Raw genomic sequence first — 15194 nt, forward strand, 5'->3', positions numbered from 1 at the left:
TCTATTCAGGGATCAAATTTCTTTCTTGTTCAGTCTTGGGAGGGTGTATGTGTCCAGGAATTTGTCCATCTCTTCTAGATTTTCTAGTTTATGTGTATAGAGGTGTTTTTGTGTTCTATGATGGTTAGTTGTATTTCTGTGGGGTCAATGATAATATCCCTCTTATCATTTCTGATTGTGATTAACTGAATCTTGAAAGTAGATCTTAAATGTCACAACACACACACGGATTTTAACTATGTGAGGTGATGGATATGCTAATTAGCTTGATTGTGGTAATCACTTTATAATGTATATGTATAAAAATCACATTTTATACCATAAATATGTATTATCTTTCAGGACATATGTTAAAGTGTATTACTTCACCTATAGGCCAGTAGACTCATGACATCCTTATTCTATGAACCTGTACAGGTTGAAAAAAAACTGTTTTAGGTAAAATCAAACAATTGCTGGGCGCAGTGGTCGTGCCTGTAATCTCAGCACTTTGGGAGACCAAGGCAGGTGAATCACTTGAGGTCAGGAGTTTGAGACCAGCCTGGCCAACATGGCAAAACCTCATCTCTACTGAAAATACCAAAAAATTAGCCAAGCGTGGTGGCAGGTGCCTGTAATCCCAGCTACTCAGGAGGCTGAGGTAGGAGAATTGCTTGAACCCGGAAGCAGAGGTTGCAGTGAGCTGAGATCATGCCACTGCACTCCAGCCTGGGCAACAGAGCAAGACTCTGTCTCAAAAAAAAAAAAAAAAAAAGACTGGAGGCAATTTCTTTTCTTTGTATTTTTAGTCTTTGCATGTGTCAAAATGTCATGTCTCTTGATTGATAATTTGGCTGGATGTAGACTTCTCATCTTTCAGCATCTACTATTGCAGGTTCTGGTTTCTGATCCATTGCATGTAAACTGTCTTCCTGGAATCTCAGGCTACTCTCTTTGTCATGGTTGTTCTGAAGTTTCATGTTGATGTGTTTCTAAAATTCATTGTGCTGCACACTTGATGAGCTTTTTAAAATCTGAAGTCTCATCTACTTAGTTCTTGAAAAAATTTTGAATTCTTTCTTTGGTATTTTCTTCCTCTCCATTATCTCTGCTCCATCTTTCTAGATATCATTACACCTTCTTGTTTGATTGCCTATAGTTTTTTTTTTTTTTTTTTTTTTAAGATAGAGTCTTGCACTATCACCCAGGCTGAAGTGGAGTGGCATGATCACGGCTCACTGCAACCGCTGCCTCCCGGGCTTAAGCAATCCTCCTACCTCAACCTCCTGAGTAGCTGGGACCATAGGCATGTGCCACCATGCCTGGGTTTTTTTTTTTTTGTTGTTTGTTTGTTTGTTTGTTTGTTTTTTTGAGACAGATTTTGTCATGTTGACCATGGCTGGCCTTGAACTCCTGGTCTCAAGTGATCCACCCACCTTGGCCTCTCAAAGTGCCAGGATTGTAGGCATGAGTCACCATACCCGGCACCCCCTCTATAGTTTTATATTTTCCATTAATTTCCCATCTATTAAAAATTATTTTTGAAGGATAGGATCTCACTATATTTTCCAGGCTGGCCTTGAACTCCTGGGCTCAAGTGATCCTCCTGCTTCAGCCTCTGGAGTAGCCGGGACTACAGGCATTCCACTGTGCTTAGCTTACATCTATTTTTTGAGGGGTCCAGTTTATTGGAGATACCTTTGACTTTATTTTGGTTATCATAGTTTTTGACTTTTAAGAACTTTTTCTTACCTCTTTTTAAAAAAGGAAACTGTTTTACTAACATAGGAACATCATCTTTTAACCATCTCTGAGTATATTGTGTGTGTGTATGTGTTTGTGTATAGCAATTTGTTCAGCTCTGTAGCTCTGTGATTTGTTACAGTATCCAGTGTTTTTTTTTTTTTTTTTTATTCTATTTGTTCTTTTCTGTCTCTTTCTTGTCACAGGCTGTTTTCAAATGCCTGGGACTCTTGTCATCTACTCATATTTAGAAGCAGGGTGTCTGAGGGCATAGACAGGTTGACTGGAGTCTTCATTGTTAGTACCTAAGGTCTTTTCTCTGCCATTTAGTGGCTTCAGGGAAGAATCATTCAGTCTCTTGAATTAAGAGATGGGTTTTTCTGTACAACAAAGCTAGAGATGGAGGTTCAGAAACCTTACATATATAGCTTTTCAGGCTGTGAATTAGGTTTAGGATCCAGGAGGGTTGCAGACATCTGTAAATCTCTCTCTCTCTCTCTCTCTCTTTTTTTTTTTTTTTTTTTTTTTTGAGACAGAGTCTTGCTCTGTCACCCAGACTGGAGTGCAGTGGTGCAACCTTGGCTCACTGCAACCTCTGCCTCCCAGGTTCAAGCAATTCTCCTGCCTCAGCCTCCCAAGTAGCTGGGATTACAGTCATGTGCCACCACGCCCAGCTAATTTTTGTGTTTTTAGTAGAGTTGAGGTGTCACCATGTTGGCCAGACTGGTCTTGAATTCCTGACCTCAGGAGATCTGCCCGCCTCGGTCTCCCAAAGTCCTGGGGTTATAGGTGTGAACCACTGCACCCGGCCAAGTATCTCTTCTTAAGAGTGAAGATGGTGTAAGTCCTTTGAGTGGGGATGTAAGCCTTAAGTATATAAGAACTGTGGCAATCCAGCCTGGTGCAGTGGCTCATGCCTGTAGTCCCAGCACTTTGAGAGGCCCGGGTGGGTGGATCACTTGAGGTCAGGAGTTCGAGACCAGCCTGGCCAATGTGGTGAAACCCGATCTCTACTAAAAATACAAAAATGAGCCAGGCATGGTGGCACATGTCTATAATCCCAGCTACTCGGGAGGCTGAGGCACAGCACGAGGATCACTTGAACCCGGGAGGTGGAGGTTGCAGCGAGCCAAGATCATACCACTGTGCTCCAGCCCGGGCAACAGAGTGAGACTCCATCTCGAAAAAAAGAACTGTGGCATTTACATTGGAACTTCTCAGATTAGGTAATGCCCTGCTTTGTGTGAACAGTGTCAGCAGCCCTGCTTGGGAGGCTACTGACTCTGGGGGATGGAGCAAGCTGTGCTAAGAGGTTCTCCAACTGCATGGAGTTCCTAAATTTCTGTACCCTTGGATAAAGCAATTGGAAACTTACTGTGTGGTATAGTTTGTGTGTGTGTGTGTGTGTGTGTGTGTTGCATATGCATGTGCGTTTTCACTTAGCTGTAGTCCCTAGAAATCTGCATGTGCACATGTCAGTTACTTGATAGGGAGACTTTTAGCCGTTCTCCCTTCTTTCAGAACTCTGCCTTATCCCTTGTATTCTAGGGACATGGTGCCCCCAAGTGTTGTTCTCAGGCATTCTCTGGGGAGACATATCTGGTTTCTCTTGGGAATTCACCCTTTCAGTGACAACTTCCCCTATTTTGCCAAATCTGTCATCTCATTTCTGTCTCTATCTTCCAAAGTTTGCTTGAAGATTTCTGTCAACTTCTTAGCTTAGGAACACCTTTCTCTCTTAAATGAAGACATATGGCTTTGCACACCCTGAAGGGTTAAGACCCAGGAGTGTTGCAGATGTCTACAAATATTTCTTCTTGTATTCATCCGTTCTTGCATTGCTGTAAAGAAATACCCGAGACTGGGTAATTTATAAAGAAAACAGGTTTAATTGGCCCACGGTTCTGAAGGCTGTATAGGAAGCATAGTGGTTTCTGCTTCTGGGGAGGCCTGAGGAAACTTACAATCATGGTTGAAGGCAAAGGGGAAGCAGCACCTCACATGGCTGGAGCAGGAAGAAGAGGGAGGGGAGTTGCCACACACTTTTAAACAACCAGATCTCACAATAACTCACTCACTGACTCTCGTGAGAACAGCATCAAGGAGATGGTGCTAACCCATTCATGAGAACTCTAGATCCTCATGATCCAGTCACCTCCCACTGAGCCCCATCTCCAACACTGGGGATTACAATTCGACATGAGTTTAGTGGGGACATAGATCCAAACCATATCACTTCTTTTTTTTTTTTTTTTTTTTTTTCGAGACAGGGTCTCACTTTGTCACCCAGGCTGGAGGGCAGTGGCATGATCTCAGCTCACTGCAGCCTCCACCCCCTGGGTTCAAGTGATCCTTCTGCCGTCGTAGTCCCCCAAGTAGTTGGGACTACAACTGCACCACCATGCCTGGCTAATTTTGTATCTTTGGTAGAGATTATGGGGTTTCACCATGTTGCCCAGGCTGGTTTTGAACTCTTGAACTCAAGTGATCTGCTCACCTTGGCCTCCCAAAGTGCTAGAATTACAGGCATGAGCCACCATGCCTGGCCTTCTTCTTCTTCTTTTTTTTTTTTTAATTTAATACTTTTTTTTTGTAGTGACACAGAGTTTCACTATATTGCCCAGGCTAGTCTTGAACACCTGACCTCAAGCAATCTTCCTGTCTCAGCTTCCCAAAGTGCTGGGGTTGCATGCAGGATCCACCATCCCTGGATTGTTTTATTATGTTGATTACAATCTACTAAGTTTCTTTTATAACCTACTGGATTTCACCTGTTGTAAAAACAATGCTCTAGTTAATGTGAGTGAAACCTACACTGCAGGTTCACACTTTCCTGCCCGTTCACTTTCTCCAGTTGATTGCCAGAATTAAATGACGTTGCTTTGAAATTAGAGAAAAACAGTTATTAGGGCTCCTCCATCTTAACAAGGCAACAATGATCATTTTTAAATGATCCTTACCTATGACTGTTTTCCCTATGCATACGTAATTGTCATCTTAGTTGTGTAGCTAGGAGATACTTTGGTTACACAGTTCATACATTTCTTAAGACTTAATTTTTTTAGAGCAGTATTAAGTTCACGACCAAATTGAGTGGAAGGTACGAGATATCTCATATAGCTCCTGCCCCAACACATGTGGAGTCTCTCCTGTTATCAACGTCCCCACCGGAGTGGTACACCTGTTGCAACTGATGAGCCTACACCGACTCCTCTCTGTAGTTAATTTATTTTTTGTTTTGTAATTTCAACTTTTATTTTAGATTCAGGGAGTACAGTGTGAGCTTGTTACATGTAGAGGTCATTGTTGGTGTTGGACATTCTATTGGTTTGGACAAATTTATAATGACACGGATCCTCCATTATAATATCATACTGAGTATTTGCACTCCCCTAAAATCTTCTGTCCTCCACCTGTTCATCCCTCCCCGACACACTTGCCACAACCACTGGCAGCCACACAGTCTGCAATTCTTTTTGCCATTACTACAAGGTCACCTGAGTAGTGTACTATCTCTTTGAGCTAAAGTTTTATTTGTTGAAAGAACTTTGGCATTTACTTAGTATTAGACCTTCAGATAGCATGTTGGCTGATTTTTATTGAACTCATGGATATTCTTTTTATTAAGCTTTTTTTTTTCTAATTATAGAATCATACATGAATTTTGGAAAATACAGACAAGTACAAAGAAGAAAATAACATTTACAATTTCACTGTTGTAAGATAACCACTGTAACAATTTAGTGTATTTCTTTCATGTAATTTTTTTTTTGCAAGAATACTTTTACATTTTTGCTATACTACACACACAATATAATCTTTTCTATTTTTATTTTTTTGAGATGGAGTTTTGGTCTTATTGCCTAGCCTGGAGTGCAGTGGCATGATCTCATCTCACTGCAGCCTCTGCCTCCCGGGTTCAAGCAATTCTCCTGCCTCAGCTTCCTGAGTAGCTGGGATTACAGGCACCCGCCACCACACCTGGCTAATTTTTTGTATTTTTAGTAGAGAGAGTTTCGTCATGTTGGCCAGGCTGGTCTCGAACTCCTGACCTCAGGTGATCCGCTCGCCTCGGCCTCCCAAAGTGCTGGCATTACAGGTATGAGCCATCGCGCCTAGCCATCTTTTTTAAACAACATTGTATCATAAGCATTCTTACTTTGTTGAAATTATTTAGTAAATATCATTTAAACTCTATTATTGGATATTTAGGCATTTTTTAGTTTGTTTTTGTATGCTAATATAAAGAAGTGTAGTAAACATCTAATGCCTCAATATTTGTCTGCATTTTAGGGCACATTCTTAAGAAATATTATTATTATTATTATTATTATTTTGGTAGAGATACAGTTTCCCTATGTCGCCCAAGCTGGTCTTGAACTCCTGGGCTCAAGTGATCTTCCCGCCTTGGCCTCCCAAAGTGTTGGGATTACAAGCATGGGCCACCACACCTGGCCAAAGACAGATTTTAAAAGCGGAATTACTGAGACCGAAGATAGGGGCACTTCTCTTGACACTTACTGCTGAGTCACTTTTCAGGAGAGTTGGAGGTCTGGGTGGCGGGTGATTGTTTTTTAAAGATGAGAGAGACTTGGGTTATTCAGCATTTGCAGGTGAGGGACACAACCTGGCAGTGTGGAAGTGACGATGCCGTGCTCTCAAAGAGGTAGGTGAGGGTTGAAAGCCAGAATGTGAGAAGCGTTGTGCTCTCTGATGCAGGAAGAAAATACATCGTGTTGGGGAGTGGGTGTGACAAGTCTGTGCACACAGCTATACAAGTGTGGGAGGAGCCAAAGGAGTCCCCAGAATGACTTTTATCCTCTCAGAGTCAGGGAGTGAGGATGGAGACTGGGAATATGGGGGCATGGTGGTGATATGAAATGACTCAGTGGGGGATCAAAGGGGAAGATGCTTGGAAGTCCTTTGCATTGAGAGGTACGTGGAGGGTCTCCGAGTACCACAGGAGATTCAGCCGAGCTTGGTCATCAGACCTTAACAGTGGCACTAATTTGCAAAGCCCTCTTTGGTTTTTCTCAGGGGCGTCTGGTGACCTCCATGTAGAAGTAAAGGTGAGGGTGGATGGGCTGATTGGGTTTGGGAATTTGCAGAGTGGTTGTAGATGCAGGAAAAAGGACTGAGGAAGTGAGGATCAGAGCAGTGGCGTTAAGTGATGTGTCATTATCTGGGCCACCGGACGATGGCCTCTCAGGTTGATGGAACCTGTGTTAGAGCACAGAGTGCTGTAAATAAGGTGGTAATAGCCCCTATACATAGTGTAACAGCCTTCAGAACCATGGGCCAATCACAGCCTGAGTATTTGTCTGAGCAGCTCAGGTCCTGAGATAGGAGCTAGTCCTGAAAGGCTGGAGTTTGGAGTGTGACGATGCTGGGGACAGGGCAGGGTCCTGGATGTCTCTCTTCCTAGAAGCTGGCTGTGGGTCCACTTCATGGATCCAGGTCAAGAGCAGGGAGATGTGAACCAAAGCTGCTACTGGAAGCCTTCAGGGTTCCTCTTCACCTAGAAGGAAAATGCTGACACCGGCCAGAGTGCGGACTCAGCAGACTGGTGCTGCTCTGCTTCGTGCTTCCCTCAGAGGACTAACAGTGTCCCCCAGAACGTGCTTCAGAAAGAGATTAGAAAACGCCCAGAGAAGTTTGCGTTCTGAGTCTAAATGAGAATTTGGGGCTGTGCCCAATTAGGTCAAGGATTGCTCTAGTAGACACTCTGAGGACAAAGAAAGCTGGAATCACCTGATGTCTTTGGGTTTGAAGGATAATCTGTTAACAAGTGAGACCTCTCAAGATGGCGGCTGACAGAAGTTGCCCCTTTGGAGGTGGGGATGGAGGTCTTGGTGGGACCAGCTGCCCACTTGGTGCCAAGCATTTGGGTCAAGTGTAAGAAGTCAGCACACCTCATTGGATGTTACAGCTGTTGCTGAAGTTGGTGTCTCTTGGGAGAGTCCCTCCATTGTTCCTTTTGTCCCAACAATATTATTGAAAGGGAATGCTAGAGTGTTGTTTTCCGAAGTCAGATGAACTTGTTTATAACATCTACTTGCATTTAGGTTGGCTCTTGGCAAATATTGAAAAAGTCTTCCCATGCCTTTTTTTTCTACTCTCAAGCAAATACTAATAAAAAATGGTACTTTTAAAAAATTAACCTTTTGAAGAGTATTATTCAAATGCGCCCTAAATGACTAAACTGATAAATTGGATAAAATTAATTGCTGGAGGTGATGAACTCTTGTGAATCATTACAATTCATTCTTCCAGTTTGTTCAAGATACCTCATTAAATCTGGAGAGGTGACAGACACGACAACACAAGCCCAGTTCTCAAGCAGAGCAGAACTTGAGAGGGCTAAATCTTCGAACACTGCCTCATGCAATGCAATTATTGGATACGTTTGAATCTATTGCTGTTTTTGAGTTTGGAATGCATATTTGCATTTTATATGGGCTTAATGGATGTATTATTTTCCTGATCATCCTTTCTCCTTGAATTTGTTGTTAGAAGGAAACATTGCTCTTTGTTTGTTGTTCTACATTGTTGATTCTTGTTTAAGAAGGCAGGCACCTGATCCTGAGATAAGTTTGCACTACAGACCAACTAGAAAAGCATCCATTATTAAACCCAGCAATAGTTACACCTCTCAATAGAACTTCCAACGTTGATCTAGGTGCCCTAGATTAAAAGTAACATTTAGCCTATGGAGAATTCCCAGAGGATGCTCAAGATGATGATTATGAGATCTGAAAATAGAACCAATAAAGAGAAGACATAAAACCTGGCTTATTTTGTCTGGAAGGAAAAGGCTAAAAGAAGACTTAATGGCGGCTGGGTGCAGTGGCTCACACCTGTAATCCCAGCACTTTGGGAGGCCGAGGCGGGCCAATCACGTGAGATCAGGAGTTCAAGATCAGCCTGGCCAACATGGTGAAACCCCATCTCTACTAAAAATACAAAAATTAGCTGGGCATGATGGATGCCTGTAATCCCAGTCACTCCGGGGGGCTGAGGCAAGAGGATCACTTGAGCCTGGAAAGAGGAGGTTGCAGTGATCCAAGATTGTGCCACTGCCCTCCAGCCTGGGTGACAGAGTGAGACTCTGTCTCAAAAAAAAAAAAGAAAAAGACTTAAATCCGTGAAGTTAGTTATTCTTCCAAAGATACTTGATACATTCTCCTTTTATATAATCTATGGATAAAGTCAGGGAAAACTGGTTTAAATTATAACAAGAGATTTAGGTTAGATGGCAGAAGAAAAATTTCTAGCAGGAAATGCAAGAGAATACCAGGCAAATGTGTGGACTTCATTTTCCCAGTAAAAATGGAACTGTTCAGTAGGCATTGGATTGAATAATCTTATTCACCGTGATGATGCAATGCTGAGCCTTATTCTCTTACTCACCGTGATGATGCAATGCTGAGCCTTATTCTCTTGTGATCATATAACCATTCTATTTTATGCTCTTAGAATGTCAGTCACTTTTATGATCTCCTCTTGGAAGCAAAAATACCCTTCTCAATACAATTCTCAGAAGGTAGTGTTTGATTATTGAATTTGATTATTATTGTTATTTTAGATAGATATGATTTAGAGTCTTACTATGTTTCCCAGGCTACTCTCAAACTCCTGGGCTCAAGCAATTCTCCTTCGTCAGCCTTCCAAAGTGCCAGGATTACAGGTGTGAGGCACCACACCTGGCCAAGAATGTTGAATTGTTTATACCTGTGTTGTAGTGAAACAGATACTAAAAAAAAAAAAAAAAAAAAAAAAAAAAAAAAGCTATGTTAAAATTTCAGACTGAAGGTGATTTTTCTTAAAGCTGCTGATGAGGAGGGTTTTTAAATTGGTTTCTCATCACCTGTGATGTCTTGGGCCTCATATCATTATTATGACGGATGTTTCTTTTCTAAGAAGATTGCCTATTCACTATTCACAATAGAAAGTGAATAGAAAGACATGGATCCGCCCATCAATGGTGGAATGGATAAAGAAAACCTGGTAATATACATATATATCACGGAATACTACACAGCCTAAAAAAGAACAAAATCACGTCCTTTGCAGCAACATGGATGCAACTGGAGGCCCTTATCCTAAGGGAATTAACACAGTAACAGAGAATCAAATATTGCATGTTCTCACAAGCAAGAGCTAAACACTAGATACTTATGAACATAAAGGTGGCAGCAATACACACTGGGGACTACTAGAGGGGGAAGAAAGGGTGCGGGGCAAGGGCTAAGAAGCTAACTTAAGTACTATACTCAGTGTCTGGTTGACAGGTTCAGTTGTATCCGAAACCTCAGCATCACACAATATACCCATGTAACAAATGCACACATGAACTCCCTGAATCTAACACAGAAATTTGAAATTATTAAAAAAGTAATTTGTAGTTACCAGAAAAAAACAAAGATGAATTATTAAGAACCTCAAGCTGGGCGTGGTGGTTCATGCCTGTAATCACAACACTCTGGGAGACGGAGGCGGGAGGATCGCTTGAGCCTAGGAGTTTGAGACCAGTCTGGGCAACATAGGGAGACCTCATTTCTACAACAACATTTAAAAAGTATTAGCTGGGCATGGTGGCACATGCCTGTAATCCCAGAACTTTGGCAAGCCAAGGCAGGGGGAATCACTTGAGCCTGGGAGGTTGAGGCTGCAATGAGCTATGATCATGCCACTGCACTCCAAAAGAAGACCTCATATTCTGTAGGCTTGAGTTTGAGACCAGTCTGGACAACATAGGGAGACCTCATCTCTACAAAAAAAAAAAAAAAAAAAAAAATATATATATATATATATATGTGTGTGTGTGTGTGTGTGTGTGTGTGTGTGTGTGTGTGTATATATATATATATATATTAGCCAGGCATGGTGGTGCATGCCTGTGGTCCCAGCTACTGGGGAGGCTGAGGTGGGAGGATCGCCTGAGCCTGAGAGGTTGAGGCTGCAGTGAGCTATGCTCATGCCACTACACTTCAAAAGAAGAAGACCTCAAATTCTGTAGACTGAGGCAGTTAGGGGAAGATCTGAGTAAAAAGCATGGTTTAATTTGACCCTCAGATATCACCACCTAGTGAGTTGTAATGGTTTATGTCACAACATTTAGGCCTCAGCCTTTTCAATAGAGTTGAATCTTTATATTTTTTCGAGACAGAGTTTCGCTCTTGTTGCCTAGGCTGGAGTGCAATAGTGTGATCTCAGCTCGCTGTAACCTCTACCTCCCAGATTCAAGCAATTCTCCTGCCTCAGTCTCTGAGTAGCTGGGACTACAGGCATGTGCCACCACATCCAGCTAATTTTGTATTTTTAGTAGAGACGGGGTTTCTCCATGTTGGTCAGGCTGGTCTCGAACTCCTGACCTCAGGTGATCCACACACCTCGGCCTCCCAAAGTGCTGGGATTACAGGCATGAGCCACCGCACCCAGCCTGAAGTTTAAGCTTTTATCTGTAAAATGTTTTCTTAAAATCTAATAATTTTTTGTTCCCAGTATATATAATTTCCTTCATGACATAATTAACTGAAACAATGCACTTTATTTTTTAAAAACAAAACAACTGGACAAAATAAATTATGATTCTAAACCTGATCTTCTGATACCGTGGATTGAGAAAACTGAATTCTCATAAAATAAAGATTAGGCCATCTGACAATTTCCAAAAATTAAATATACCATACCTGCAAGGGTTTTTAAAAATTTCTTTTTAAGAAAACATTCTACCAGAGCCTTAAAAAATGTAGTGATGGTGTCTCACTGTGTTGCCCAGGCTTGTCTCAAACTCTTGGACTCAAGTGATTATCCCACCTTGGCCTCCCAAAGTGCTGGGATTACAGGTATGAGCCAGCAAGTGCTGTACCTTCCAAGGTTTTGAAGTAAATTTCCAGATGTTCTAATGTCTTCTGCTTATTTAAACCTTTTAAAATTCATCACCATCATTTCAAATATACATTTTGAAACTTATTTGAAAATAAAATCAGGTTGTTTCCTGGTGTAGCCAATACACTGTCTAAATTGTTAGGAGTCTATGGTGATGCCAAAGACAATTGTAACTTGAGATGGTTGATTCTAAAGCTCTCAGCCAAGTAACATGCAAAGTGGAGAAAAGAGCTTACATTTAAGGCTGGATGCAGTGACTCATGCCTGCAATTCCAGCATTTTGGGAGGCTGAGATGGGTGGATCACCTGACAGCAGAAGTTCGAGACCAGCCTGTTCAACATGGTGAAACCCCGTCTTTACTAAAAACACACAAAAATTAGCTGAGCATGGTGCACATGTAATCTCAGTTACTTGGGAGACTGAGACATGAAAATCATTTGAACCTGGGAGGTGGAAATTGCAGTGGGTTGAGATCATGCCACTGTACTCCAGCCTGAGTGACAAAGCAAGACTCTGTCTCAAAAAAAAAAAAAAAAAAAGCTTACATTTAAGACAGCTTCTCACTTTCTCTTGCCCCTTGCTTCAGCCTCACTTCCTTTTCTTCTTCCCTTTATTTCTATATTATTATTATGTTTCTATAGTTAAATATGGTGCTGGAATGTAATTTTTAAAGTAAACCCTTCTATTGCCTTAACATTTTTTTTTTGTCTTGTAGAGGAAGAAATTAATGTTTTAAAAACAGAAGTACTACTACTTTCTTGATATATTTTTCCCTATATGTGTTTATAACACTTAAAAAGAATTAAAATAAGGCCAGGCGCGGTGGCTCATGCCTGTAATCCCAGCATTTTGGGAGACTGAGGCAGGGTGATCACCTGAGGTCAGGAGTTCGAGACCAGCCTGGCCAACATGGTGAAACCCCGTCTCTACTAAAAATACAAAAATTAGCTGGGCATGGAGGTGGGGGCGCCTGTAATTCCAGCTACTCAGGAGGCTTTGCAGGAGAATTGCTTGAACCCAGGAGGTGGAGGTTGCAGTGAGCCGAGATTGCGCCACTGCACTCCAGCCTGGGCAGCAGAGCGAGACTCTATCTCCATCTAAAAAAAAAAAAAAAAAAAAAGAATTAAAATAAAAAACTTAGTTTTCTCCTCTAATAAAAGTAAGCTACGTCTGTGATATACACATTTCTTTTTTCTCTGATGGGTTAAATATAATTTGTCAGATGAGATAGTTTCCATGCTGATAAGTGTTTTTTCATCTGTTCAGAATTATCTTTCTATGTAAATCCATCACTGAATTTCAGTGTCTTTGCAGAACGACAGAATGACTTGGTTGATCCGGTTCTGTTTTTTGTGCGCTTTGTTTGTTCTAGATACATTTCATATTGCTCTTCAGTCGACAAGGGAAATTGCGGCTACAGAAATGGTACATCACTCTGCCTGACAAAGAGAGGAAGAAGATCACCCGGGAAATTGTTCAGATTATTCTCTCCCGTGGTCACAGGACAAGCAGTTTTGTTGACTGGAAGGAACTAAAACTTGTTTATAAAAGGTGTGAGTAACTTTTTGAGAGCTCAGTTTCTCAGTCTTGTTTTGGTTTGTTCTAATCCTGAACATTTTAGATTGCTATACCAATTCCATCACTTACTGAAATCTTTGAAGGCTGGGGCGCAGATATTTGTACCAATAGACTAACTAGAAAATAACTCTCATTTTATTGAAAGAAATTCTAGGTACCAGGATGGATTCTAGGTAAATAAACTACACCTTGATAGTGCACGCATGCATTCAAGAAAAGTGGTATGAAAACCTGTTACATTCCTGGCATCGTTCTTTTTTAATTTTTTGGAGATGGAATCTCACTCTGTCACCCAGGCTGGAGTGCAATGGCATGATCTTGGCTCACTGCAACTTCCACCTCCTGGGTTCAAGCGATTCTCTTGCCTCAGCCTCCTGAGTAGCTGGGATTGCAGGCATCTGCCACTATGCCTGACTAATTTTTGTATTTTAAGAGAGGTGGGGTTTCACCGTGTTGGCCAGGCTGGTCTGGAACTCCTGTGCTCAGGTGATCCACCTGCCTCGGCCTCCCAAAGTGCTGGGATTACAGGTGTTAGCTGTCATGCCCGCCATTCCTGCATTGTTCTAATGGCTGTGAATACATCAGTGAACAAGACAGTTGACATTCCTGCTCTCATGTAGTATACATATTTATTAAGTAACCAAATAAAATATTTTTAGTCAGTAACAAGTGCTTTGGAAAAAATGGAGGTTAGTATGACAGAGAGATGGGGATGTGTTCAGTGGGACAGCTCTTATTATGCCTATTACTTGAATTTGTGATGAGTACATTGAGGACACAAAGAGTTTAAGTAGTCAGTTCCCAGTCACAGTAATTGAGTGTTAATTGCTAGAGCCAGGCTTCAAATCCAGATCTTTTTGGCTTTAAAGCCTGCATATTCTTTTTACCATACCTCCTTGCCATGGCAAGACCATTACTAGAAAGGACCCTCCATAGGTGAGAGAACTAAGCCTGAGAGGTAACATGATTTTGCCCTTAGAGACCCAGGTAATTGATGCCTAAGCCAGGAACAGAACACAGCTAACTTGACCTTGTATCCAACACCCCACTGCAACTCCTGGAAGCAGTTATGCTCCTTAGATATGCTCTTGCAAAGGGTGTCTGTAAAACTGATTGGGAAAAACAGAGGTAACCTTCACAGACTGATACTCAGTGGAGTAAATTACCAGCAAGTGCCTGCGAAGCCCCATCTGCTGGCCCCAAGGTTGGAGTCTGACAAGTTGAGGAGGGAGGCTCACACAGAATGACTGAAGCCCGTTGTGAAGCGGGAGGGTGGGGAGCGTGGGCTCCTGACAGCACTGGTCAGGGCTTTCTATTTTATAAAAAACAATTGACAAGCTGGAGAGGGGTGTGAAGACACCCTGATTACCAGGGGCGAAAGGATACTGTCCTCCTGATAATAGCTCTTCAAGGTACAATTTTGTTGAGAGCCTTTCATGCGTAATTAACGGAAGTAATCCAACCCCCACAGCATTTTCATATATTCTGATTTATATTTCAGGAGGCTATTGGGGGTGATGAATAATGATTTCATTCTTGGATGAGGAGAGGCTCAGCGGGGGAGGAGGTGACTTTACATATTCACGGGAAAAACTGCCTCCAGGTTGCTTAATGTATCGTCATATTTTCCTTTTGTTATTTTTCATTTCAAGGTATGCTAGTTTATATTTTTGCTGTGCAATAGAAAATCAGGACAATGAGCTCTTGACGCTAGAGATTGTGCATCGTTACGTGGAGCTGCTGGACAAATATTTTGGAAATGTAAGTGCTGTCCTTGTCGGTTAGGATTAGCTACAGTCCCCATCTCAGCTCTTAGTTCAGTTCTGTCTTTCATCACATCCCTTTTCTCTCTCACATCTAAAATATGAATTGAACTTGAACCAAAGATCACCTTAGTCCCCTAAGATTAGAATACAAGACTTTTCTCCCTACCTGTAATTCTTAGTAAATGAAAGACCCAAAGCTTTCCTTTTTCCTTTTTAAATAGAGATGGGATCCTGCT

At 41.8% G+C, this 15194-nt stretch overlaps 1 protein-coding gene across 1 annotated transcript in view; it reads left to right on the top strand.

The window, feature by feature from the left end:
• AP1S3 (adaptor related protein complex 1 subunit sigma 3) overlaps positions 1-15194 on the top strand; it is a 76820-nt gene that overhangs the window by 45212 nt on the left and 16414 nt on the right. Inside the window, exons 2-3 of the mRNA XM_010356041.2 lie at positions 12987-13165; positions 14845-14953. Of these exons, the coding sequence (XP_010354343.1) occupies positions 12987-13165; positions 14845-14953 (288 nt within the window). The remainder of the gene's footprint in view (positions 1-12986; positions 13166-14844; positions 14954-15194) is intronic.

This window comes from Rhinopithecus roxellana, chromosome 14 (assembly GCF_007565055.1).
Source record: "Rhinopithecus roxellana isolate Shanxi Qingling chromosome 14, ASM756505v1, whole genome shotgun sequence".
Lineage (NCBI taxonomy): Eukaryota > Metazoa > Chordata > Mammalia > Primates > Cercopithecidae > Rhinopithecus > Rhinopithecus roxellana.